General features: G+C 51.8%; 1 protein-coding gene across 1 annotated transcript in view; it reads left to right on the top strand.

Annotated features, from left to right (window-relative positions):
* Positions 1-10,838: 10,838 nt before the first annotated feature.
* CACNA1I (calcium voltage-gated channel subunit alpha1 I) overlaps positions 10,839-24,279 on the top strand; it is a 121,393-nt gene continuing 107,952 nt past the window's right edge. Inside the window, exon 1 of the mRNA XM_031656286.1 lies at positions 10,839-11,472. Within this exon, the coding sequence (XP_031512146.1) occupies positions 11,240-11,472 (233 nt within the window). The 5' untranslated portion in view covers positions 10,839-11,239. The remainder of the gene's footprint in view (positions 11,473-24,279) is intronic.

Genomic DNA, 24,279 nt, shown 5'->3' with positions numbered 1-24,279 from the left:
GGCCAGTCTGTTTCTGGGCACCACTCTGTCCCTCCCCCACGCTGGCAGGGCTCCTGCCACCCCGCAGTTCCTAGTGCTTTCCAAGGGAACCAAACAGGGTTCTGTGTGGCTCTTTGATCCATGGCTGTCTCCACTTCGGCAGCTGCCTTCTTTGATTCCTCAGCCCCCTAGCTCGTGGTGTCAAAACTGTCTGGAAAGAGGGGATGCTGGGCTGGGTGTGGGGGTCTATAGAGACCCCCCTGGGCTGCAGGGAGAGCAGGGCGCTCTCCCCTACATCCCTTCTCCACTGTCGCCAGCTCTTCCCCTGCTCCTCTTCCTTGCCTGTCCTCCTGTCCCCACTTCTCCTTTCCAACCCCTTCCCTGCCTCCTGTTCTTTGCCGCAGAATGTTTTCTTCCCATATGTTCCTAGGACATGCCCCAGCCTTAATGCCTTCAGTCTGCTCTTGTGCCCCTAGAGTCCCGGGTCTGGCCTGGGGGCTCAGAGAGCCCAGGGAGCTGTATATGCCCTGCACACTGTGGGTGTGTGGTCTGTGGATCTCTGGGAGTGTGACTGTGTGGGTCTGGGTCCAGGGATCTAAGGATCTGTGGGTGTATGTGTCTGAATCTGTGGATGGTGGATCCATGGGTCCGTGGGTCTGTGGATCCTGATATCCGGGAAGATGTGGGTTGAGTCTCTCCCCCCACCATGGCTGCCAGTCTACAGAGGGAAGAAAACAAATTGGATTTTCTGACTTCCTTTTCTCTCTAATATTTATTCTTCACGTACTGTGTTCTAAGGCCTGTTCTGGTCACTGGGGGACACAGCAGTGAATGGAAGGGAACAGACAAAACCTGTCCTCTTGGAGCTGCTGTGCCTGTGAGAGGATCCGGGCCTCCCCTGCCAGGTGCTTTGTGGGGACATGACCACAAGTCCTGGTTTCCACTCATGCTCTGGGATTGGAGAACCCAGACCGTATTGATAGACAAGAGGTGCAGATCACAGAGGATTTAGCATGGCATGTTTGGACACCTCTGCAAAAGAGCTGGGTGCTTTTGGGGCTCCTTGAGCAGGAGAGGACGAGAAGGACGTGGTATCTTGAGGGTGGAGGTTCTGTGGAGGCCGTGGGCTCTTTAGGGCCAGGTTCAGTGCAGACCTGGCCCTGCCTCCCAGAACTTCTCCCTTCATCTCTGAGGCTCTGCCTCTACCTACTGCCCCCTTCTCCTGGTCTCTGGCCAGAGTGGTCTGGCTAATGGTGCATGTAGAGAGGAGCATTAGGGTCTTGCTGCCTGACCTGCCCTGTTGAGCAGCGGGGGCTGCATCCAGCCCTCCGTCATTCTAAGGTCTTAGGCCCCTTTTGGGAGGGGCCTAAGCTCTGTTCCAGCTGGGGTAGAGATGAGCAAGTCCACAACCATGGCAGGAGGATCAGGTCACCTAGCATCACAGGAGCATCCGCTTCTTATAAAACTGGGATAATACCTTCCAGCTGAAAGGATTTTTGTGAGGCTCAGACGTGTTTCTGCAGCACCTAGCATGGGGCCTCGTACAACGAAGCTATCTTTTCTTTCATGAAGTTGCTTTCCAAATGTTTTTCCCCATTTGCTATCTGGTTTTCAAGGCAGAAAAGGCATCGTCTTCTGCATTTTATACAAAAGGAAATGAAGCTTGGGGAGACCATGTGATGTGGGGAGGGCAGAGCTGGTCCTTGAGTCCTGGGACTCCTGATCCAGTGCTCTTCCTGCTGGACACCCCTCCCTCCCATCAGGGGCCAAGTTCACCCTGATTTGCTAGCTGAAGTAAGACCTAAGGCCCTAATTACTGCAGAGTGAGTAAAAACTGATCAGCAGAAGCGCCTGCTGGGAGATGTTCAAACACACTGATGGAGGTTCTGACACAGTCTCGCTTGCCACACTTGTCCTAGGGCCGAGAGCTGGCTGAAAACAAACAAATGGCAATGCCTGGTGATAGACACGTGGGCAGGTACAGGGGGTGGGGGCGCGGGTGGGCTGCAACCTCCTGTCCACAGTCTGGCCTGGATAACCCTTTAACTGGTGACCTGGAGCTGGACTGCCCAGATCCAAACCCCAGCTCTTTTACTAAGTAGTTCTTGACCTTGGGAAGATCCTTTAACCTTCCAGTGCCTCAGTTTCCTCACCTATCAGGTGGAGAGAGCAAAAGCCCTTCTCAAAAGCTTACTCTGTGCCTGGCATATAGTAAGTACTCACAGATAATGTCGGCTTTGATTCTCGTTGGCCATCACGGGAGGGGTTGCTGACTGAACCCACTCAATAGGCTGCAGAGCTGGGAGGGCTAGCTGTTTATTTTTGTGACAGGTCTGAGATGAATGACTGGAAGATGTGGGCGGGCTCAGCTGACCAGACCAGAGCAAGTTTTGTGACAGGTCATGCAATTGCGGGGGCCGCACTTCAGCCTTTCCTCTTTAGGCTGAGGAGCTCTGGCTTGGCTCAGCTTCTCTGAAGAAGATCTGAGGGGATCAGTGGACCACATGCCCCACAGGTGCTGCCGTAGGACTGGGTTGCCAGCTGGGTCCTGATGCTCCCAGTCTGCATCAAGAAAGGCCAGAATCAGGCATGTAACCTATCTGCTGTGCTCTGGGTGGCTTGGTGCAAATCCGGTCCTGCCCATGCAGAGGAAAGGGCACAGACTTGAGTGTGACTGGGGAGGGGCCCCAGGGAGGCATACGATGTGGAAATTGTCACCCAAGGAATGGTTGAGGGAGCTGGTGACAAGAGGCCTGGGGCAGATGAGGCTCAGGGGTGGGCGGGCTGTCGTCATGCGTCTGCAGGGCTGTCATGTGGAAGAGGGAGCAGATAGAGGGTTCCAGGGGCTCTGGGACTCTGGCTGGAAGATTCTGGAAGGCAGGCTTCCTGTAGTCTCACAAAGGCTTTTCTGTGGATCACCAGATGCAGGCTCTGCATTGGTTTGTATGTGTGAGTGGCTATTGTGTCTATGTGTGTGTGATTGTGTGTATGTGTCTGTGTATTCTGTGCATATGTGTCAGTATGTGTGTGAGTATATGTGATCTGTGTGATTGTATGCATATCTATGTGTCTGGGTGTGTGATTGTATGGAAGTGTGTCTGTGTGTTATAAGTGTGCCTGTAAATGGGTGTTTTGTGTGTTTATGTGTGAGTGTGTGTGATTGTGTGTATGTATATTTGTGAGTATATGTCTAATTGTTATGTATGTGATTGTGTGTGCCTGTGTATCTTTGTGTGCATGCATGTCTGTGTGTGTCAGTGTGAGTGTATGTTATGTGAGTGTATCTGTGTGACTGTGTGCATATGTATGTGTCTGTGATTGTGTGTGTATGTGTATGTGTCTGTGAGTGAGTGTGTATGTCTGCGTGTGTGATTGTGTGTATGTAAGTGTGTGTCTGCATGAGTGAGTGCTGGTGTATCTATGTACCGTGTGTGGTTATATGTCTGTGTGAGTGTGTGTGACGTGTGTATATCTGTGTGTGATTGTGTGTGTGTGTTTCTGTGTGGATGGGTACTGGTGTATCTATGTGCCGTGGGTGGTTGTGTGTCCATGTGAATGTGTGTTGTGTGAATGTCTGTGTGTGTGATTGTATCTGTGTGTTGTGTGTGTGTAATTGTGTGTGTATGCTTGTGTGTGATTGTGTGTCTGTGTGTCTGTGTGAGTGCATGCTGGTGTATCCATGTGTCGTGTGTGATTGTGTGTCTGTGTGTTGTGTGTTATGTGTGTATGTTGGTGTGTGTAATTGTGTTTGTATGTCTGTGTGTGTAATTGTGTGTGTGTATGTGTGAGTGCATGCTGGTGTACCCATGTGCCGTGTGTGATTGTGTGTCTGTGTGAGTGTGTGTTATGTGTGTATGTCTGCATGTGTGTGATTGTGTTTGTGTGTTATGTATGTGTATGTAATTGTGTGTGTGTGTGATTGTGTGTCTGTGTGTCTGTATGAATGCATGCTGATGTACCTATGTGCCATGTGTGTGATTGTGTCTTTGTGTGTCTATGTGTGTGTGTTGTGTGTGTGCATATGTCTGTGTGTGTGTGAGGTTGCGTCTGCAAGTGTGTGTTATGTGTGTATGTGTATGATTGTGTGTCTGTGTGTGAGTGTGGTACGGAGCATGTGATTGTGGGTGTGTGAATGTGTGTGATTTTTGTGCTTGTGAGTGTGTATGGTGATGGATTAGGTCACCTCCTGCTCTCATTCTTTTCAGAGATTCTCTGTTTGAAGATCTGGAGACAACGAGAGTCTAAAACCAGACATCATTTCTGGGACCCCTGGGGTTCAGGAGTCTGGAACTCCATGGCTGAGGATACTAAAAAGGATGGGAAACTGTCAGGAGTCTCACGTCTCACTGTGCACCTGCCTAGTGCCCGGTGGGGCTACCCCAGCTTGTCTGCACAGCAGCCCTGCCACGGTGTGGTCGTCTCCTCATTTTATAGACAGGGTAGCTGTGGGCACCTGCCAGGCTAAGTTGTGTGCTAAGGTGGATTGTTGTCAGGACTCGAATACAGGTCTCAACTTCCACTGCCCGTGCTTTGAAACCCACACTATAGATTCAGGATGATTGTAGTTAATATTTTGGGCCTCCGAAGTTCTGGGTGATTCTAAGATAGTCTGAAATTCCTGGATTCTAGTATTTCCTGAACAAATTTGTTGCTTATTCTTCTACTAGTGATATTAGCTGGTGTGTGGTTGTTGACAAAGGGATAAACAAGTTGCCTCCCTGTATGAAAACACACATGTACACACACATACATACACATGCACACACACACACGGGGTCTGGGGCGACCAGGCCAGGCCTCAGGTCGTCCTCCACCAGGGCTCTGAGCTCTGGAGACACAGGACATTCTGACACTGCACTCCCAGGGTTCTGGAGTGCTGGCTGGAAGATTCTGGGAGGCAAGTTTCCCCACTGCCTTGGGAAGACTTGGACATCTTGGCTGGACCAGCAGCTGTATTGCCACTGTCTGATTACTCAGCTTGGGGAGGCCTGGTTCCAGGGCACCATTCCCGTCCCAGGTTGGTGCCTGGAATGGTTCAGTGCTTGGGCTTGGGAGTAAGCAGACCTAAGCTGGGACACTAACTCTGCCTGGCACCAGCTGGCTGACTAGGGTCATGGTTGTACTTCCCTGTTCCCCTGTCTCCTTCTCCATGAAGTAAGAATGAGAATGATCTGTATCCCATGGAGTTGTAAAAATGGACACAGATGATGCATAGAGAGCCTGTTGGCCCAATACTCAAATAAATCCCTCGTAATGTAAATAAATAATGTCCGTAATAATAAATAAATAAATAAATGCATCATAAATGTCATGTCGTATTAAATGTCATGTCATGTAAATGTGCATGTCGTATTAAATGTCGTAAATATCTTAAATATAATGTAATAAATATTAAATAATAAAGTAAAGTAATGTCGTAATAAATGTAAATGTCATGTCAAATGTGTAATAAATAAAATAATGTCGTAATGTCATGTCATGTAAATAATAAATATTAAATAGTAAATAATAAGTAAATGTAAAGTAATAATAATAATAAATATTAAATAAGTAAATGTCATTAAATAATAAATATAAATAAATATGTCGTAATAATAAATAATAATAAAAATGCATGTCATGTCAAATAAGTAATGTCGTAATAAATAAATATGTCGTAAGTAAAGTAATGTCGTAATGTCGTGTGCGTCGTCATGTCGTAATGCATGTCATGTATAATAAATATGTCATGTATGTAAAATAATAAAATAATGTCGTATTAAATATCGTAAATATCGTATGTAAATATTATTAATAAATATCATCGTCGTAATAATAAATATTAATGCATGTCATGTAATATCGTAAAATATTAAATAATAATAAATATTAAAATGTAAATATCGTGTAAATGTCGTAATGCGTAAAGTAATGTCATGTCGTAATAATGTAAATATTAAGTAATAATAAATATTAAGTAAATGCGTAATAAATATTAGTAATAAATGTCGTAATGTCGTAATGTCTTAAATGTGCGTAATGTCGTATTAAGTAATGTCGTAAGTAGTAAATTAAATAATAAAGTAATGTCGTAAGTAATGTCGTAATAATGTAAAATATTAAATGTAAATGTCGTAATAAATAATGTCGTAATGCGTAAGTAATATCGTAAATATTAAGTAATAATATCGTAAAGTAATAATAAATATTAAATGAAATAAATAATAAATGTAAAATGTCATATAAATAAATATCATGTCGTAATAATGTAAAATGTCATGTATGTCGTAAGTAATGTCGTAAAATGCATGTCATGTCGTAATAAATATTAAATAAATAATAATAAATAAATATTAAGTAATAATAATAAATGTCTATATCGTAAATAATAATAATAAATGTGCATGTCACTGTCATGTCATTATCGTCTAAATAAATAAATAAAAATAAATAAAATATAAAATAATGTCATTCATTAAATATCATGTCGTAAATAAATAAGTATATAAATGAAAATAAATAAATATCATAAATAAATATCGTAAATATAAATAAATAAAGATATAAATATTAATAATGTCATGTAAAATAATAATAAATATTAAAAAATGTTAAGTATCGTAATAGTAAATGTCGTAAAGTAAATAAATAAATATCATCATGCATGTAATAATAAATGTCATGTCATCTAGAAAATAATGATAATGATAATGGTGGTGGTGATGATGGCGGTGGCGGTGATGATGGAGATGGTGTTGGTGATGGTGGTGATGGTAGAGGTGGTGATAATGATAATGATGGTGGTGGTGATGGTGATGACAGAGAATGGACTGGGGTAGCAGCCCCTGGGGATGACACAGCTGGACCAGTGCATGCTCAGCCATCCACCAGTGCCTCCCCATCTACAACATGTTGCTTCTATTTTTTTTTTTTTTTTTTGAGATGGAGCCTTGCTGTCACCGAGGCTGGGTCACAGTGGCTGGTGTGGCTCACTGCAACCTCGCCTCCCTGGGTTCAGCGATTCTTCTGTCTCCAGCCTCGAGGTAGCTGGGGCTACAGGTGTGTACCATCACGCCTGGCTGATTTTTGTGTTTTTAGTAGAGATGGGGTTTCACCATGTTGGCCAGGCTGGTCTCCAATTCCTGACCTCAGATAATCCACTGCCTCTCGGCCTTCAAAGTGCTGGGATTACAGGCCATGAGACCTGCATTGACATTATCATTAGCTGCAACAAGCCTGCTGAAACGAACTGGAGGAGGGCTGAGCTTTATAGAGAGAGAAAAGCAGGGCTCTAGAGGCTGCGAGATGGGAATGAGGGTCTGTAGTTCCCGAACACAGCAGGCTTCTGCTCCTATCCCTGTTCCTGGAGGCCAGCCCAACTGCCACACTGCTGCTTGGTGGGCCACTCAGGGGAAGGAGCATCAGGGTTAGGCCCTGGGAGCACCTAGAAGAAGGGGACTCAGGAACATGAAGGCAGCTCAGATTCTGGCACCTGATGGACCTGAGTTTGAATTCACCAATACTGTCACCTAAAGCAAGTCCTTTAGTCTCTGTGAGGCTCCATCTGCAGACAGATTGGAGCCCAGGGAGGCCCAGCTGCCAGTCCCCTCAGGGCTTCCAGCTATGGTCACACAGGCATCTGGGATAGGAGCTGGGCCACAGACACAGGAAAGAGAGATTTCTGGACTGGACTTGGGGACTTTGGGAGTGGGGAGTGGGTCAGAGAGTAGTGGCCTGGGAAGCTGCTAAGGAACAGGTCAGAGGGAGATGGTCTGGGTGGTCACTGGGAGCAGGTCCGAGGGTGGAGGCTGAGTGGTCACTGGGAGCAGGTCCGAGGGTGGAGGCTGGGTGGTCACTGGGAGCAGGTCCGAGGGTGGAGGCTGGGTGGTCACTGGGAGCAGGTCCGAGGGTGGAGGCTGGGTGGCCGCTGGAGAGAGAGTTGAGGGTGGTGGCCTTAGGGGTGTGGTTTCTGGGAGCCCCACAGTGAGGGGAGAGGTGTGAGAACGGAGGGTAGCACAGTGTGGTGGCATTAAACAGGCCAAGAGAGGCAACAAGCAGATCAGCACAAGCAACATAGCCCAGAGACAGGAAGGGGGTAGTTTTGTGCAGTCCCGGAGTCTTGGGGAGCTCTTTCCGCCTGTGTGCTTTCAGGAAGGACTTCAGCAATGCTGAGGCAAGGGTTGCGGGGTGTGCCACTGTGGTCGATGCAAGGCCAGGTGCTTTACCTCGAGAATAAATCTCAATCTACCGCCTTCTCCCTGTCTTCACCAGCAGCCAAGGGCAGGCCAGCCCAGTTCCTCCTGGCCCTTCCTGTTCCACCCCTGCCCCTTCATCCGCTCTCCCTTCAGCCCCTAGAGAGATGGCTTAGAAACAGGGCAGAGCACACCACTCCCCTGCCTAAAACCCACCTGTGGCTTCTATTGAACTTGGGATAAAACCCAGGCTCCTCTGGGTTCTCCCCTAGGGCCCTGCCAAACTCTTCGGTTTCATCCGCCTCCCTGCCCCAGGCTAGGCCTCACTTCTGTTCCTTAAATACACTGAGCGGGCCCCATTCTCCTGGCCTTCGCATGTGCTGTTCCTCCTATGCTCTTCCAGCAGATCAGTCAGGGCTGCTGCCTTCTGATTGTCGGTTTTCACTTAAACATCTCTTCCTTTAGAGAGGGCAAGATGATTGTCTCTACTCCCACCTTTCCCCCTTGTTTATTTACTTGCCAGCATTTTTATTCACTTAGTCAACAAATATTGATTGAGCACTAGTATGCTTCAGGCGCCATTCCAGGTGCTGGGGATACAGCAGTGAGGGGATACACCTCCCTTACAGGCTTCTCTTAGGATGGGGAGACAGACGCCAAATCGTGGAGATATAAAGACATAAATTATGCACTGTGTTGGATGGTGATAAGAGTTGTGGAAGAGAAGAGAGAAATTAATCGATAGGTGTGTCTCTCTCCTCTGTGGAAGTGTGGGCTGAGTGGGGGCTGGTGCCGAGACTGGCTCGCGCCCCAGCATAGCCCAAAGCCTACACATAGGAGGTGCTCACTGGACAAATGAATCAGTAGGGCCTGGTAGAACAGGGCCTTGGGGGAAGGAGAAGGTGCCCCAGTGAGAGAGAAGAGCGGGAGCAGGGCCTAGGACCTGAGGAGGTCCAGTCTGGCCAGAACAAATGGCCAGGGGAGGGAGTGGTGGGCTCCGAGGCTGGCACGGTGGTGGGCAGAGCTGGCCACCCTAGGGAGGCTGTGTTTCAGCCCAGGAGGCTGACACGTGGCAGGCCAAGGTGCCTGGGAGCTTATGTAAGGCCCGTGGCTGTTTTTCTGGAATCAAGAGCAAAGCCCTGAGCTCAGGAGAAAACTCTGCCTCCCTGACCAGCCAGGGGAAGTGGCAGGAGGTGCCAACTCCCGCCCGTTGCCCCCGGGAGCCAGAGAAATGTCCAAATGCATCAGCTCCGGGTGGCTTGGTCGACAGCCCTGCAGCAGCTGGGTGGGCACCAGGGATGTGGGCCCCATCTCTCAATCCCACGGTCCAGACTGGCCCTGTAGGGGTTCTAGGGTCCCAGGGACCTCAGGGGACAAAGTTTTAGGGATTGGTGCCCTTTGGGGTGAGGTGGTGAAGGGCAGGACCTGGGAGTGGGGCTGTCCGTCCCACCTTGCCATTGACTGCCTGTGGAGGCCCTCGGCCAGCGAGGGCACCGTCCGTTGTCGTGAAGCCTGCCTGGGGGTCTGGTGCTGGGATTCTGGCCTCTGAACACCACCTGGTGTTTCACTTGGCTGGGTGCGTAGCCTTGACAAGCCATTTTGTTCTCTTGGCCTCAGTTTCTTCACCTGCCAGACGGGCATAACAGTTCTCTGAGGTGGTTGTGAGCATCAGATGAGGCCACAGGGAGTAGGAGTGCCCTGAGTCGGAGTCGGAGCCAGCGAGATGATTTGCAACACCTAGAACAAAATGGAAATGTGGGACCTCTTGATAAGAAATTAAGAATTTCATGTTGGTGACAGCAGCATTCTAAAGCAAGTTCAGGGCCCTTCTGAGCACGGGGCCCTGTGCAGCTGCCTGGGCCACAGACCCAGGAAGTGGGCTCTGACTGGAATTATTTTTTTTTTTTTGCGATGGAGTCTTGCTCTGTCGCCCAGGCTGGAGTACAGTGGTGTGATCTCGGCTCACTGCAACCTCTACCTCCTGGGTTCAAGCGATTCTCGTGCCTCGGCCTCCTGAGTAGCTGGGATTAGAGCGTGCGCCAGCACACCCAGCTAATTTTTGTATTTTTAGTACAGATGGGGTCTCACTATGTTGGCCAGGTTGGTCTCAAACTCCTGACCTCAGGTGATCCACCCACCTTGGCCTTCCAAAGTGCTGGGATTACAGGTGTGAACCACGTGCCTGGCCTTTGACTGGAATTCTATTTCTGCTGTTACTCCGCTACATGTCTGTCCTGTCCCTTCTCTGGACCTCAGTTTCTTCATCTGTAAGGCAAGGAGGTTGGACTCTAAGATTCCTGGGTTCTCAGCCTTGTAAGGAAGTGGCTAGAAGGTCCCTGGGTCAAGGACTCAGCTGCAGGTCTCAGCTCCGGGCTCACTTCCTCAGGGAAGCCAACTGTGATTCCCTCCTGGCTTGCCAGGGTTCCCCCAGTCTCTGATTCTGCAGCACCCCAACTTTGCCTTTGTAACCTGAATTGTCCTGGCAATCATGTCTGTCTTTACAATCACCTCTTTTTTCTTGCAAGTTTTCTTTACCTTTGATGGTACAATAAATACATAGCTCTAGTCTTGTAAAAAAGTTAACATGCCTTCCTGCCTGCCTGCCTGCCTGCCTGCCTTCCTTCTTTCCTTCCTTCCTTCTTTGCTTCCCTCCCTCCCTCCCTTCCTTCTTTCTTTTTTGATTTTCTATAATTACTTAAACATTTATTCTCTTAAATAATGAAAGATTTCAAATACAGGAAATTGCCAATAGACAAAAAAAGAGTTAATATCACAATTATATTCTAAGAAGGCTTTATTCTCCCTACTATCTTCATTTGCCAAAACTGAGGCTCAGCCAGGGTGAGCAGACTTGCCCCATGATCGCCCAGCTTGAAAGTGGATTCCAACGTGGGTGCAGCTGGGCCCTCAGCTGTTTCGTAATCCTCACCCCAGAGTGAGGGTGAGGGGCCTGTGGGGCTCAGGTGGGCTGTCAGAGCCGCATCCGTCCACTTATTGGTGGAGAGGCAGGTTGGGGAGCAAGTACCAGGCCTGTCCCCACCACGTGCCACCCTCTCTGTCTTCCCCAGGGCTCCCAGCTCAGCGTGGACATGGCTGAGAGCGCCTCCCCGCCCTCATCTGCAGCAGCCCCGGCTGCCGAGCCGGGAGTCACCACGGAGCAGCCCGGGCCCCAGAGCCCCCCATCCTCCCCACCAGGCCTGGAGGAGCCCCTGGATGGAGCTGATCCTCATGTCCCACACCCAGACCTGGCGCCTGTTGCCTTCTTCTGCCTGCGACAGACCACCAGCCCCCGGAACTGGTGTATCAAGATGGTGTGCAACCCATATCCTCCGCAGCCTTGGCTGATCGGGGCCCTGCAGGGGCTGATGGGTTGGGGGGCTGGGATCGAGCCCTGCTGCTCACACCTTGCTCCGGCTGGGAGACCTGAGGTCTGCGGTGAGGCCACTGGGCCTTGGTGGTGAGTGAGCTCAGAGGGTGGGTCTGGGGAGACCTCAAACGGATGAGGACCTGGTGTTCTGCTGATGTGAAGGTTCTGGAAGTTGCTGGTGGCTGTGGGGTCAGTCCAGTGGCTCACTGGCTCAGAGAGTCCTTGAGTGTGGGCCCCGGACCTGTGCTGGGCTGGGACTGCAGATCAGACTCTGGAGCCATCTGATGGGCCGTGACCATACAGGGCATGGGAGCCGTGATCAGGAACTGTGAGCGTGGGCAGCGGGGCAGCCCATTCCAACACACAGGGCAGGACTCATTCTCCTTGCTGTGCCTCCAAGCAGCCTCTTCCCAGGCCTCCTGCCTCTGCTTGCTGCCTCCAGTGGGCTCATGTTCTCCCTGCTTGAGACTGTCATGATTTGCTATGGCCCCGGAGGTGCAGAGCAAAGTCCTAAACCAGCCCATCGGGGCCTGCGTGTCCCACCCAGCCTCACTTTCCACCACTCGGCTTCCCCCCGTGCTCTTCTGAGCCTCAGGGTCTTCTCACTGGCTCTTCCCTCTGTCTGAAAAGCTTTTCCCTTCCCCTTGGACCTGGCCAAATCCTTTCCTACATCCTTAAAATCCCAGCTTAAGCATCACCTCCTCAGGGAAGCCCTCCAGGATTCCTCCTCTGCTTCATATTTAACTGTCACATCTAACTGTGGAATTCTGAATCTAACATTTGCCTCCCCTGGGGTACTGTCAGATGACTGAGGTGGGGACCCTAGCACCCAGCACAGTGCCTGGCACATCGTGGGTGCTCTGGCAGTGTTTGCTGGGTATACATGGGCAATGCCAGAGCTGACTCCTCAATAAGAAAGGGCGTTGGTTGGGTAGAGAGGGCGGTGGGAGGCAGGAGGAGGGCATGGCAGGAGCGAAGCCTGGAGAAGGGAGGAGTTGCAGGCAGTGTTGGAGCCTTGAGGGGCAGAGAGGAGTGAGGTGAGGCTGTAGGTGCAGCGGGAGCCCCACAGGGCCTTGGAGACTGCATGAGGGATGGGACTGTGTTCCAAGGACAGGATTTGAAGCGGGGGCTGGAGAGGTCTATGCTCTGGAAGGACTGTGTGACACTGGATTGCAAGGTTAAGCTGGGGGCCAGGGACCCAAGCCATGGTGGCCTTGTGGTTTGAGGGGCCCACCAAACAATGCCCAGAAACGAGGTTCTGGTGCTTATGGCCACACAGGGCAGGGCGCGGGGAGCTGGTGGGTCAGGTGCAGGCATGAGTCCTGCCCTGGATTCCAGGGATGCCAGATGCAGGCTGGGATGTTGAGACTGGCTGCAGGACTGCTGGGATCCCCTTCTGTAGGGGGCTGAGATGATGGTGGGCCCTGGATCCCCCTAACTTTTGGAAACCAGAGGGTCTCTGCTAGAGTGGGAGGCAGAACTGGGTGTTCTTTGCTGGGTGGGGACTAAGAGCCTCCCTGTTCCTTCTGGGGGACGGCTCACAGGGTCTCAGGCATGGTGAGAGGGTCTGCTCGGTAATTAGTTCACCCAGCACTCACTGACGTCTGCCCTGGGACACCGAGGACAAAGAGGCAGAGCTGGTCTGTCCCAGAGAGTGCCTGGGGAGGAAGCAGGGACCACTCATGTGGCTAGTTTTTTTTTTTTTTTTTTTTTTTTTTTTTTTTTTAGATGGAGTCTCGCTCTGTCACCCAGGCTGGAGTGCAGTGGCATGATCTCGGCTCACTGCAACCTCCGCCTCCCAGGTTCAAGCAATTCTCCTGCCTCAGCCTCCCGAGTAGCTGGGACTACAGGTGCCCACCACCATGCCCTACTAATTTTTGTATTTTTAGTAGAGATGGGGTTTCACCATATCGGCCAGGCTGGTCTCAAACTCCTGACTCATGATCCGCCCGCCTCGGCCTCCTGAAGTGCTGGGATTACAGGCGTGAGCCACCGTGCCCGGCCTACATGGCTAGTTTTAATACAAAGCACTGGGGAAACCTCGGGGGCTTGTGGCATGTGGACAGAGGAGTGCCAGGCCTGAGAAGGGGGTGACCACAGAAGTTTTGGGCCTTTAGGAAGAAAAAGGCTAGCAGGAGGACCAAGGGGACAATGTCACAATGTCTCAGGGGCCTTTCCTGGGTGAGATGAGAAGAGTTGATTCTGGCTCTGTCACTTGCGTGCTGTGTGACCATGAGTAAGTCACTTTGCCTCTTTGAGCCTTAGGGGGTCTGGATGGGCAATACTGCTCTGGGCTGGAGGCAGGGGCATGGCTCAGATGACTTGGCCTGGGAGTCTGACCCAGCTGTGTCTCTGATGGGCTGTGGCTAGACTGGCTGGGCTGCTGCCCAAGTGTCACGGAGAGGCCCCCAGATGGGGGTGGTCGAGTCCTGTCTGCCGTGTGTGTGACCCTGGGCAGTCTCCTCTCTCTGAGCCTCAGCACCTCCACCTAAAAAGGAGGGGCCGGACGAGTAACCCCTTCCAGCCCTGGGAGCCCGGGGTGTTAGCCACACACACCATGGGGGCTGCCTTGACCTCAGGCACCCTGACCCCTGACCCCTGACCACTGAGTGAGCCAGCCGCCTGGGAACCCACCCTGTTTTCCACATTTCTGGCCTGTTGGGCAAACAGAGTCCTTGGGGCCACTGTCTCCTTGGTTTTCACCACCCCTCTTGCCTCCACCCTCAGGGCATGTGGGTCGTGGCCTGGGGTTGGAGACAACAGTGGGGCTGGCCCAGGAGGGAGAGGAGTACTGGTTTCGGGAATAGCTGGGCCTACCTCTTGTCTGTCTTGGAGAGAGCCCTGTGTTCAAGGGGTGGGGCAGAAAGCAGCCCCCCTCCATCAGGAGGGACTTTTCAGTCCCAGGAACTGTGCAGAGCGAGGGCTCTCCCGGCATCCCCATGGCCAGGGCTGCAGAGGCTGGGCTGGGATAGAGGTGATTCAGGTCTCAGCCTTAACTGGTGTGATACGGACTCTCTTCAGGCCTGAGATCTGGCGACTCAAAAGCACAGCAACTTCAAAGGTGTCAGCTCTGGGACACTCGGACTCAAAACTTCTGTGACAGTCTAAGGGTTCAAAGTTAAGATTTAAGGCTCAGCGACACTGAAATTCTAAGCTTCTGTCATTCAAAGGCTGCAAAATTCCGTGTTTCAAAGAGTGTGTGTGGCCGGGCACAGTGGCTCAAGCCTGTAATCCCAGCACTTTGGGAGGCCGAGACGGGCGGATCACGAGGTGAGGAGATTGAGACCATCCTGGCTAACACGGTGAAACCCCGTCTCTACCAAAAAATACAAAAAATTAGCCGGGCAAGGTGGCGGGCGCCTGTAGTCCCAGCTACTCGGGAGGCTGAGGCAGGAGAATGGTGTAAACCCGGGAGGCGGAGCTTGCAGTGAGCTGAGATCCAGCCACTGCACTCCAGCCACCAGGCGACAGAGCTGAGACTCCATCTCAAAAACAAAACAAAACAAAACAAAAGGGTGGTAATGAGCCCTAAGACTTTTGTCGGCTCTGATGCTGTGTGCCTAGGAGTTGGAGGATTCTGGACCCGCTGGACCCGGTGACTGCAGCTGCTGCTGGCCTGAGATTTCATACCTGAATCGGGTCAGGCGGGAGAGAGGCAAGGAGGGTTCCACAAACAGACCCAAGAGACTTGGCTGTCCACAGGGGGCCCCTGGAGCAGGGACTCAGTCGTCGGGAGCTCAGGGTAGGCTTTAGGGCCTTGGGATGGGGTATGTTGCGGGGGGGCAGGGGGGCAGGCAGGGGCTGAAGGCTCTAGGATTCTTTCCTGGCGGGAAACTTCATTCTCCTGTGCTCCATGGGAGGAGGCCTGGGGCAGTGCTTCAGCTTGCACTCCTCAATGGGACACCATTGGCATTTGGGGCTTGTCGGTGCTTTGTAGTCCTGTCTGTCTCGCATATTCAATAGTATAGTGTCTAGCGGTAGCGTGGCTCAAGCCTGTAATCCAGCACTTTGGGAGGCCGAGGCCGAGTGATCACGAGGTCAGAGTCGAGACCATCCTGGCTAACCACGATGAAACCGATCTCTACTAAAGATGCAAAAACTAGCGAGTGGTGGTGGCCACTGTAGTCCCAGCTACTCCAGGAGGCTGAGAGGCAAGGGGAGAATGCGTGAACCCGGGAGGGCTTGCAGTGAGGCGAGATCCGGCCACTACACACTCCAGCCTGAAGCGTGACAGGCTGAGACTCCGTCTCAAAAAAAAAAAAAAAATAGTATGTGTCCATACCAATCATTTGTGACTACCACAAATGACCTTTTGCATGTCTAGACCTTGAAGAGGGTAACTTTCTTCCCCACTGAGAACCCAAAAGGATGGTGGATGTCTAGCATCAGGGTCTGGGTGGTGGGAGCTGCTCTCATGACGGCCAGGCACAGGAAGGGGAGGGCAGCATGGGAGGGTTCCCCAGACAGCCTGTCCTGTGTTCATATACCTGGTATTGAGGGGCCCTGGCCCAGAGCCAGCTGCCCTTTGGAGCCTGGTGCTCCCTGACTCAGCTCCTCTTCCAGCCTGGAGCTAGGCCCTGAGTCACTGCCTGACTCACCGGAGAGCCAGCAGGCTGCTGGGACCCTCGTGGAGCCTGCGAGCTGGGGTGGGAAAGGGCCACTTGCCCAAATGTCAGCACCGCTCCCTGCCTGGCCTGGGCCGTGGGCATGGGCTGTCAGCTGGGGGTGCAGCTGCAAGGCCTCTGGGTTTGAAATGTCAGGGGATAGATTGTGCTACTTGAATCACGGGAAGCTGGTGTGTGGCACCGTGGAAAGTGCTGGGCACGTGAATCACACAGACCCGGAGGCTGGTTCTGTCTCTTGCTGTGTGACCATGGGTCAGTTTCTTAACATGTCCAAGCCCCAGTTTCCCCACCTGTCAAACATGGGTGGTAATACCCACTCCACAGGGTTGATTGCACTGAGGACAGAGCAGGGCAATGTGACAGTGGAGCTTTGGGGACTGGAAAAGCCGCCATATGTGTGGTTATCACTCTGGTAACCTGTGCCTCAGCTCTGAACAGGGCCCTTGCGTACTGCTGAGTCGACATTCTGCTTGCTGTAGATTCAATTAAACATTGGGGACAGGTCTTTAGATAGAACATAACACCTTCAGAGGATATTTTTTCCAAGGAACATCAGATCCAATCTCTGTTACTTAGGTGAATTTGAGCTTGTTCTGCTGCTAGTGGCCATGCCCCCATCAGTGCAGACATTGCTAATCGAGCCCGGCATTCTCCAGCAGGGCACCTCTGGCAGCATGGGGAGCCATCAGCCTGAAACCTATTATTATTTTCTACCCTAGATTAGACTTTCAGAGCCTTTCTTTCCTTTTTTTATTTTTATTTTTTCTGAGACGGAGTCTCTCTCTGTCACCCAGGCTGTAGTGCAGTGGCATGATCTTGGCTCACTGTAACCTCTGCCTCCTGGGTTCAAGTGATTCTCCCACCTCAGCCTCCTGAGTAGCTGGGATTACAGAAGTGAACCACCACGCCTGGCTAATTTTTGTATTTTTAATAAGAGATGGGGTCTCACCATGTTAGTCAGGCTGGTCTTGAACTCCTGACCTCAAGTGATCTGCCTGCCTTGGCCTCAAAGTGCTGGGATTACAGGTGTGAGCAGCGTGCGGCCTTCAAACTACTGTAGGAGCATAACTGGCTGCATGTGAGTGAAATGCCAGGTTGAGTTGCGCTCACTTCCCTTTCCCCCTCCCTGAGCCTTAGTTTTCTCATCTCTTTAATGGGGTGATTAAAGATGATTAGCGATGATTCCTATAAAGCACCCAGCAGTGTGTCCGGCACAGAAATGTGCAGGATGAGAGTTGATGCTGATTGCTGAAAGCATTTTGTCTGTATTATCAGCTTTAATCCTCATAACCACCCATGGGGATAGGGGCTCTCATAGCCCCATTTTACAGATGAGGAAAGTGAAGCTCAAAGAGGTTGAGTCAGTTTTATGCAGGGTTGCACAGCCAGGCTGTGGAGGAGCTGGCATGAAAAGCCCGATTTCTGCACCTCCCCAGTCCTGGCTTTTATTCAGGACAACATTGCCACCTGCAGAGTCTGGAGAAACACCAGGTTCTCCACGCTCCACCAGGGCAGAGAGGAGTTTCCAGGTTCTAGGCAGTGGGGCAGGGGTCCCGCTGCCTCTCTGTGGCCTCCCTGAAGCCAACCCCTTGGGAAGTCTGCAGCCCCCTGCCCTCCTGGCACGCTCCCGGGCTGGGCCTCCTGCACGCCAGCCAGTGCTGAGCCAGCGCTTCTGCTGTGGTGGGAAGCAGTGATGCATGGTGGGGAAGCCAGTCGGCTGTGAAGGCCGCCTCTGCTCAGGGAAGGGGAGGACGCCAGCCTGGCCAGGAAGTAGGAGGCCAGCTGCCCAGCTAACCCTGGGCCAGGTTACCCACCCTTTGCGCCCTTGTCTCCCTGTCTGTGGGGTGGGGAAAGTCAGGCACCAGGTCTGGAAGGGGCCATCCAGGGCACCCATTTCCCTCCCGCCCTCCTCGTGGGTGGGCCCCCGCCTCTGTGCCTTTGTGGTCCTGGTTCTCTCCTGACCCCGCCTTGCCCCTCTGCCTACTTCTTCTGTCTACTTCTACTCTCCTGTCTGGTTCCAGCTCTCTGCCTGCCAGGGCTGGGGTCTGGATGTCTGTGCTGCTGCTTTTTTTTTTTTTTTGAGACCAAGTCTTGGGCTGTCGCCCAGGCTGGAGTGCAACGGTGCGATCTCGGCTCACTGCAACCTCAGCCTCCCAGTTTCAAGTGATTCTCCTGCCTCAGCCTCACAGGTAGCTGGGATTACAGTGGCTCCACCACCACACCGGCTAATTTTTGTGTTTTACTAGAGACGAGGTTTCACCATGTTGCCCAGACTGGTCTCTGACTCCAGACCTCAGGTGTTCTGCCCGGATCAGCCTCACGAAGTGCTGGGATTACAGGCTTGAGCCACCGCACCCGGCCGATGTCTGTGCTTCTAAGCGGCCGTCTGGTTCCACCCATGCACCTGGTGGAGACCCCTGCCTCTCGCACCTACTGATTTCATCTGGCACTGGGCAAGAAGAGGGCAGGGCACCCAGTCTCCTCATGGCCCCTCGGATCCCAGTCTTGTGCTGTGCGTGGCGAGGGTTGAGGCTGTCGAAGGAGGGAATGACTTGTGTTCATCCACTGTTCTCCCAGTCATTAGTACATCCACCAAGCCTTTCCTGAGTGTGAGCTGTGAGCCCAGCCTGTGCAGAGCACAGCTCTGGCCTTTCTGTACAGGAGGAAAACTGCTCTGGCTGTGCAGCCGGGAGACCGTTGAGAAGCGCCTGTGGGATGATGGCGAGAAACGATGGTGGGCCAGGGTGCCAGCTGAGGGCCTGGAGAGGGGACCTGGTGCAGCTCTGGCTCCTTTAGGGTTGGTGTTAGGAGGCGGGGACTCAGAGGTGACCCCAGGGTCTGTGGCATGGTTGCCAAGTGAAGGAAGATCTGCTCCTGGCTTCTTAGACCAGTGGCCTTGGCCAAGTCCCTTGCCCTTGCTGAGCCTCTGTTTGCTCATCTGTGAAATGGGGCCACAGTGACGCAGTTAAGTATTTTTAGTAGAGACAGGGTTTTGCCATGTTGGCCAGGATGGTCTGGAACTTCTGGCCTCAGGTGATCCACCAGCCTCGGCCTCCCAAAGTGCTGGGATTACAGGCGTGAGCCACGATGCCCAGCCTGTTTTAAGCTCTTTTAAGCAACCAGCTCTTAGATGAACTAATAGAGAACTCACTTGCTACCGAGGGGAGGACACTGAGCCCCTCAGGAGGGATCCACCTCACGACCCAAACACCTCCCTCCAGACCCCACCTCCAACATTGGGGCTCATGTTTCAACAGGAGATTTGGAGGAGACACACATCCAGCCATATCGCTGGGGAAGGGGCTCTTTAGAGGGGGAGGTGTGCCTTCCGCCTTCAGCCCTGGCCTAATGGGCTGTCCAGACGGGTGGCCAGCATTACTGGAAGCAGCAACACATGTCTGGGAAATTGTCCGTTTCCCTCCATCTGCTGTGGAGAAAGTTGTTTTTCTCAGAAATAAAAGTCAGCATCAGGCACCATTCCCAGGGATGCTCAGCGGGGCCAGAGCGGAGGCCGCACTTTCACTGACCGGCAGGGCGGGCCCGGCAGGCATTGGAGGAGCCTGACCCCCAGGGCAACCTCAGGTACCCTGGCGTGGAGGTTTCTGTGTACAGAGAGCTGCAAGACTGTCCCTGATCCAACCTGGGGGCATTGGTGAAGCCTGCCTGGGGGAGGCACTATTCAGCCTGGGTCTTGCTGTATAAATAGGAATTTTCCAGAACAGTTCAGGGATGGTTTTCCAGGCAGAGGGAACAGGGTAGGGCACAGGGAGGGGTTTAGTGCGGATGGAACCGTGTGGGGCAGGGGCTGGATGGCAGGGTGTCAAATGCCAGTTTAGAGCTTACACTTGGTCTTGTGGGCCCTGGGGAGCCATGGATGGGTGTCTAGCAGTGGTGGGACGTGGGCAAATTCACTTATTAGAATGGTGACTCCCAAAGCAGACCGGAGGATGCTGAGGGAAAGACTGAGGCCTGGAAACCAAGTAGGAGGCCCCTACAATGCATACCGAGGATGGATTGATCACCCATTCATTTGACTAGTGTTGGAGCCCAGCTATGTGTTGGACACTGGTCTGGACTTGAGTGGAGGTGCCCCCAGGCCTGTTCAGCCATGTCATGTGGGACCACAGTACACCAGGCCTGGACACCCAGTGGTGACCCTAAGGAGTCCCCAGCCTGATGGAGAAGGCAGAGCCACACCCGGATCACGCTCTTGTGAAGGAAAATGGAGTCTAGGCTGGGTAGAGGGACCCTCTGGGGGGCATGGGTGACAGGAGAACAGGGCAGCCACCTTGTTCTGAGTGGGGATGCCACAGGAGCCTCCTCCCACGAAGAAGGAAGTCTCGGAGCTAGGGCAGGAGAGAGCGGGAGGGCAGAAGTGGTGAGGCAGAGAAGTGAGAGGGGGCATGGCCTCCTGGCTGAGGAAGCAGCCTGGTCAAGGGCTCAGAGCTGAGTTTAGGATCACCAGGGTTGCTAATAGCCTGGTGTGTGGGCTGGGAGAGGACGTGCATGAGGATGGAAGGACATTTGGGGTCCAGATTCTGGAGGGCAAAGGGGAAGACTGCGAGGGGAGGCACCGGTATGGGTGTGGGGACTTCTGTATGCTGGGCCCCGTTCCTCCTCCCGGCAGCTGAGCTGGCCCTGAGTCACCCATTTGACAGATGCAGTCCAAAGAGGCGAAGTGCCTGTCCTGGGCCACCCAGCCTGGCGGGGGCTTGGGTGGGAGACCCGAGGGGATGGGAAGTCTCATAGTTGAAGGAGAACTAGAAAACAAGTTGGCCGACTGATGAAGGGCCAGCCCCTGCCGAGAAATTGAAGACACGATTGGATTTTTACTGGTCCGTCCTGCCTGGGCTTCTGCCCTGCTGCCTCCCTCAAACTGCCTCATGATCCCATTGAGAGACAAATGGCCTCATTTGTTTTCCTTGGAGAGAAATCAGTATGTCTTTTTAATCAGCCAGGATGTCTTCTGCTAATCTGTCTCCAGCTCTCCTGTAGGACCACCTTTCACGTTTCCATCCTCATCTGTCGAGTGGAGCCATGCTTTGCTCTCTAGTCTCCCTCTTCTTCCCCAAGTTCAAATCCTGACACCAGTGCTTATCCTGTGTGATGCTGAGCAAGTTATTTGGCCTCTCTGAGTGCACTTCCAAGCAGGAGGAGAAGGCTTGGTTGACTGAGATGTGCTGTGCAAATGTGAGGGCTTGTGGTGCTGAGCCGCGGGAAGAGGGCCGAGGTGGAGGTGGACAGAGCAGGAGGTGCTGAGGACTGTACCTGGCTTTTCCCAGTGGAGCAGTGGGGGAGGCTCCCAGCCCCACAACCAGGTCACAGTGAAAGGGTGATTGTGGATTGACTCTCCCCAAGGTGCAGTCTGGGCTTCACCAAGTGCAAGCTTGATGAAGTCAGGCAAATAACCCCTCCTCTCTGGGTCTGTTTCCTCATCCATAAAATTGGGGTGGGGTGGGCTATATCAGTGGTTTTCAATCGGGGTGACTTTGCCTGTCAGGGGACACTTCATAATGTCTGGAAACGATTTTGGTTGTTCCAATGTGGGGAGGGCGTGCTACTGGTTTCTAGTGGGTAAAGGCCAAATACCCTACAGTGCACAGGATACAGTCCCACAACAAAGAATTATTCAGCCACACTCGGTCTGAAAAACCCAGCTCAGGCAGTCTCTGAGATCTCTTGAAGCTCTGAAAGTGTGGAACAGTATGCAGTTGGGGGCCTTGGAGGGAGGGCACCAAGACTGAGAGTGGGGATCTCTGAAGGAGGAGAAGGAGATGGTACAGTCACATAGACTTGGATTTGAACCCTGGAGCTACCATTTACTAAAATGTCACATTCCCAACCACCTTCCCGTACTCCCACCCACCCATCTTCCCCCATACACTCACTCACCCATCTTTACTCAACACCCACTTTTCTTTGCTTCATCCATCCATCCATCTAACCATCCATCCAAGCATCCAACTATCCAAGCATCCAACCATCCATCCATCCATCCATCCATCCATCCATCCATCCAACTATCCATCCATCCATCCATCTGTCCATCCATCCATCCATCCATCCATCCATCCATTCGTCTGTCCATCCACCATCCAACTATCCATCCATCCATCCATCCATCCATCCATCCCATCTATCCATCCATCCCTCTAACCATCCATTCATCCCATCTGTCATCCATCCATCAGCATCCGGCATCCATCCCGGCATCTGGCTATCCGGCATTCATATCCATCCATCCATCACCCAAGCATCCCAGCAATCATGTCCATGTCCATCCCTTTCTGTCCGTCCATCCATCATCCACTCATCTATCCATCCATTCCATCCATCCCTTCCATCCATCCATCCATCCATCCATCCATCCATCCATCCATCCATCCATTCCATCCATTCCTGTTTCCCTCCATGTCTTTATCCATGGTCTTCATCTGTCTCCACTCTCCATTTTCCATTCCATCCACCATTTCCTCTCTCTTCCATGGTCCATCCATCCATCCATCCATCTATCTATCCATCCATCCATTCCATTCCCTCCATCCTTCCTTCCATCCATCCACGACCATCCATCCATCCATCCATCCATCCATCCACCACCACCATTTATCCATCCATCCATCCACCACCACCACCCACCACCATCCCTTATTATTCATCCATTTACCTATCTTTCCCATCTCAGGCATTCATCTGTATCACCATCCTCCACTCCAGCAGCACGTCCTCCACCTACAAAATTACCTATTTAATCATAAGGACCCTACTGCAAAGCCTGTTACACATCCATCAACCCATCCACTCATCTATCCATTCATTTGTTTTGGCAGATGCTTGTTATCCTCCAAATTTACTTTTCCATTCTACCATCTGTAGACCTTGTAAAATATATATTGGGCACCATTACTCATCCTTTGTACCACTCACAAGGCCTTTTGTATCCTTCTCTTACCTTCTGCTGGACTATGGGCTCCTTGAACGGGTTCATGTTCAGGAATGCCTGTTTCTTCCTAGACCTTGGCCACTGGCCCTGCATAGTAGGTATCTGTGCGACTTTCGATGAGGTGCATCTGGCAGGCAAGGTTGGAAGTGGAGGTGGCCTTGACCTGAAATGAGGCTGGAGGAGACCAAGAGATGCTGGCACAAAGGAGCCTTGTATGCCAATGGACTTTGGAAAGAAAGGTGAGGTGAGGGAGCCACAAAAGGCTTGATTTTGAAGCGGCTGTCACAACATGGAGAGTGAGGATGTATCAAATACAAGGCTACAGAGAGGCTGTTAGGAAGGAGAATGCAGCCTGCAGGGCAATGGGGCATTGAGGTAGACAGAGAGGAAGGTTTAGGTGGTGAAATGGACAGATCCCTAATGGATGTGGGGGCAGGAAGGAGGTTCTGGAAGAGTTCTAGTCTGGACAACTTCAGGACTGGTGGTGGGGTGCATCCTTCATGGAGGTGGGACATGCTGAGAGGTGGTAGTCTGGGGAGAATATGATACGTCCCATCTGGATGCGACAGTCTGAGTTCAAGACTTCCCAGCACTATGTCTGGGAGGCCTGGTGCTCAGCAGTCAAGGGTGCTGGGGCTGAGACAGGCTTTGGGACCTGTTCAGCCATAGTCCAGTTAGGCTGGTGAGTATAGAGATCAAGGAGACAGGGGGACCAGGGGCTGGGGCTGGAGGAACCCAGCATTTAAAGCGACAGAACCACAAAGTGGGAGGAAGACCAGTCTGAGGCTTGTGGTGTCTCCTGGGGAAGAGAGTTTCTAGAACAGGGGTCTGAACCTGGGGTTCATGAGCTGCTGCATGGGCACAAAGTTGCATCTTTGTTTCCTGACCCTGAATGGGGTAGCATTTCTTTCTGTTATGGATGGAGGAAACAAACCACACTGGTATTGGCTAGCAACTCATGTGGCTGTCACCATAGAAATCATAATATTTCCATGTCATCATGGTCCTTATAGAACTCTCAGAATATCATTACAGCCATCACTTTGAGGCAGAATCATAGCATCAGTCCAGCACCAAGCTTGCTACTTATTTGTGTTGATAAGAAAGAATATGCTTCTCTATCAAAATTTGTTTAAAATATTTTGATAACTACTGTATAACTTGCCTTCCTTTGTAGTTCTAGGCTTTTTTTTT

Source organism: Papio anubis, chromosome 16 (assembly GCF_008728515.1).
Source record: "Papio anubis isolate 15944 chromosome 16, Panubis1.0, whole genome shotgun sequence".
Lineage (NCBI taxonomy): Eukaryota > Metazoa > Chordata > Mammalia > Primates > Cercopithecidae > Papio > Papio anubis.
The sequence above is the reverse complement of the archived record's forward strand: the minus strand, read 5'-3'. Positions and strand labels throughout refer to the sequence as shown.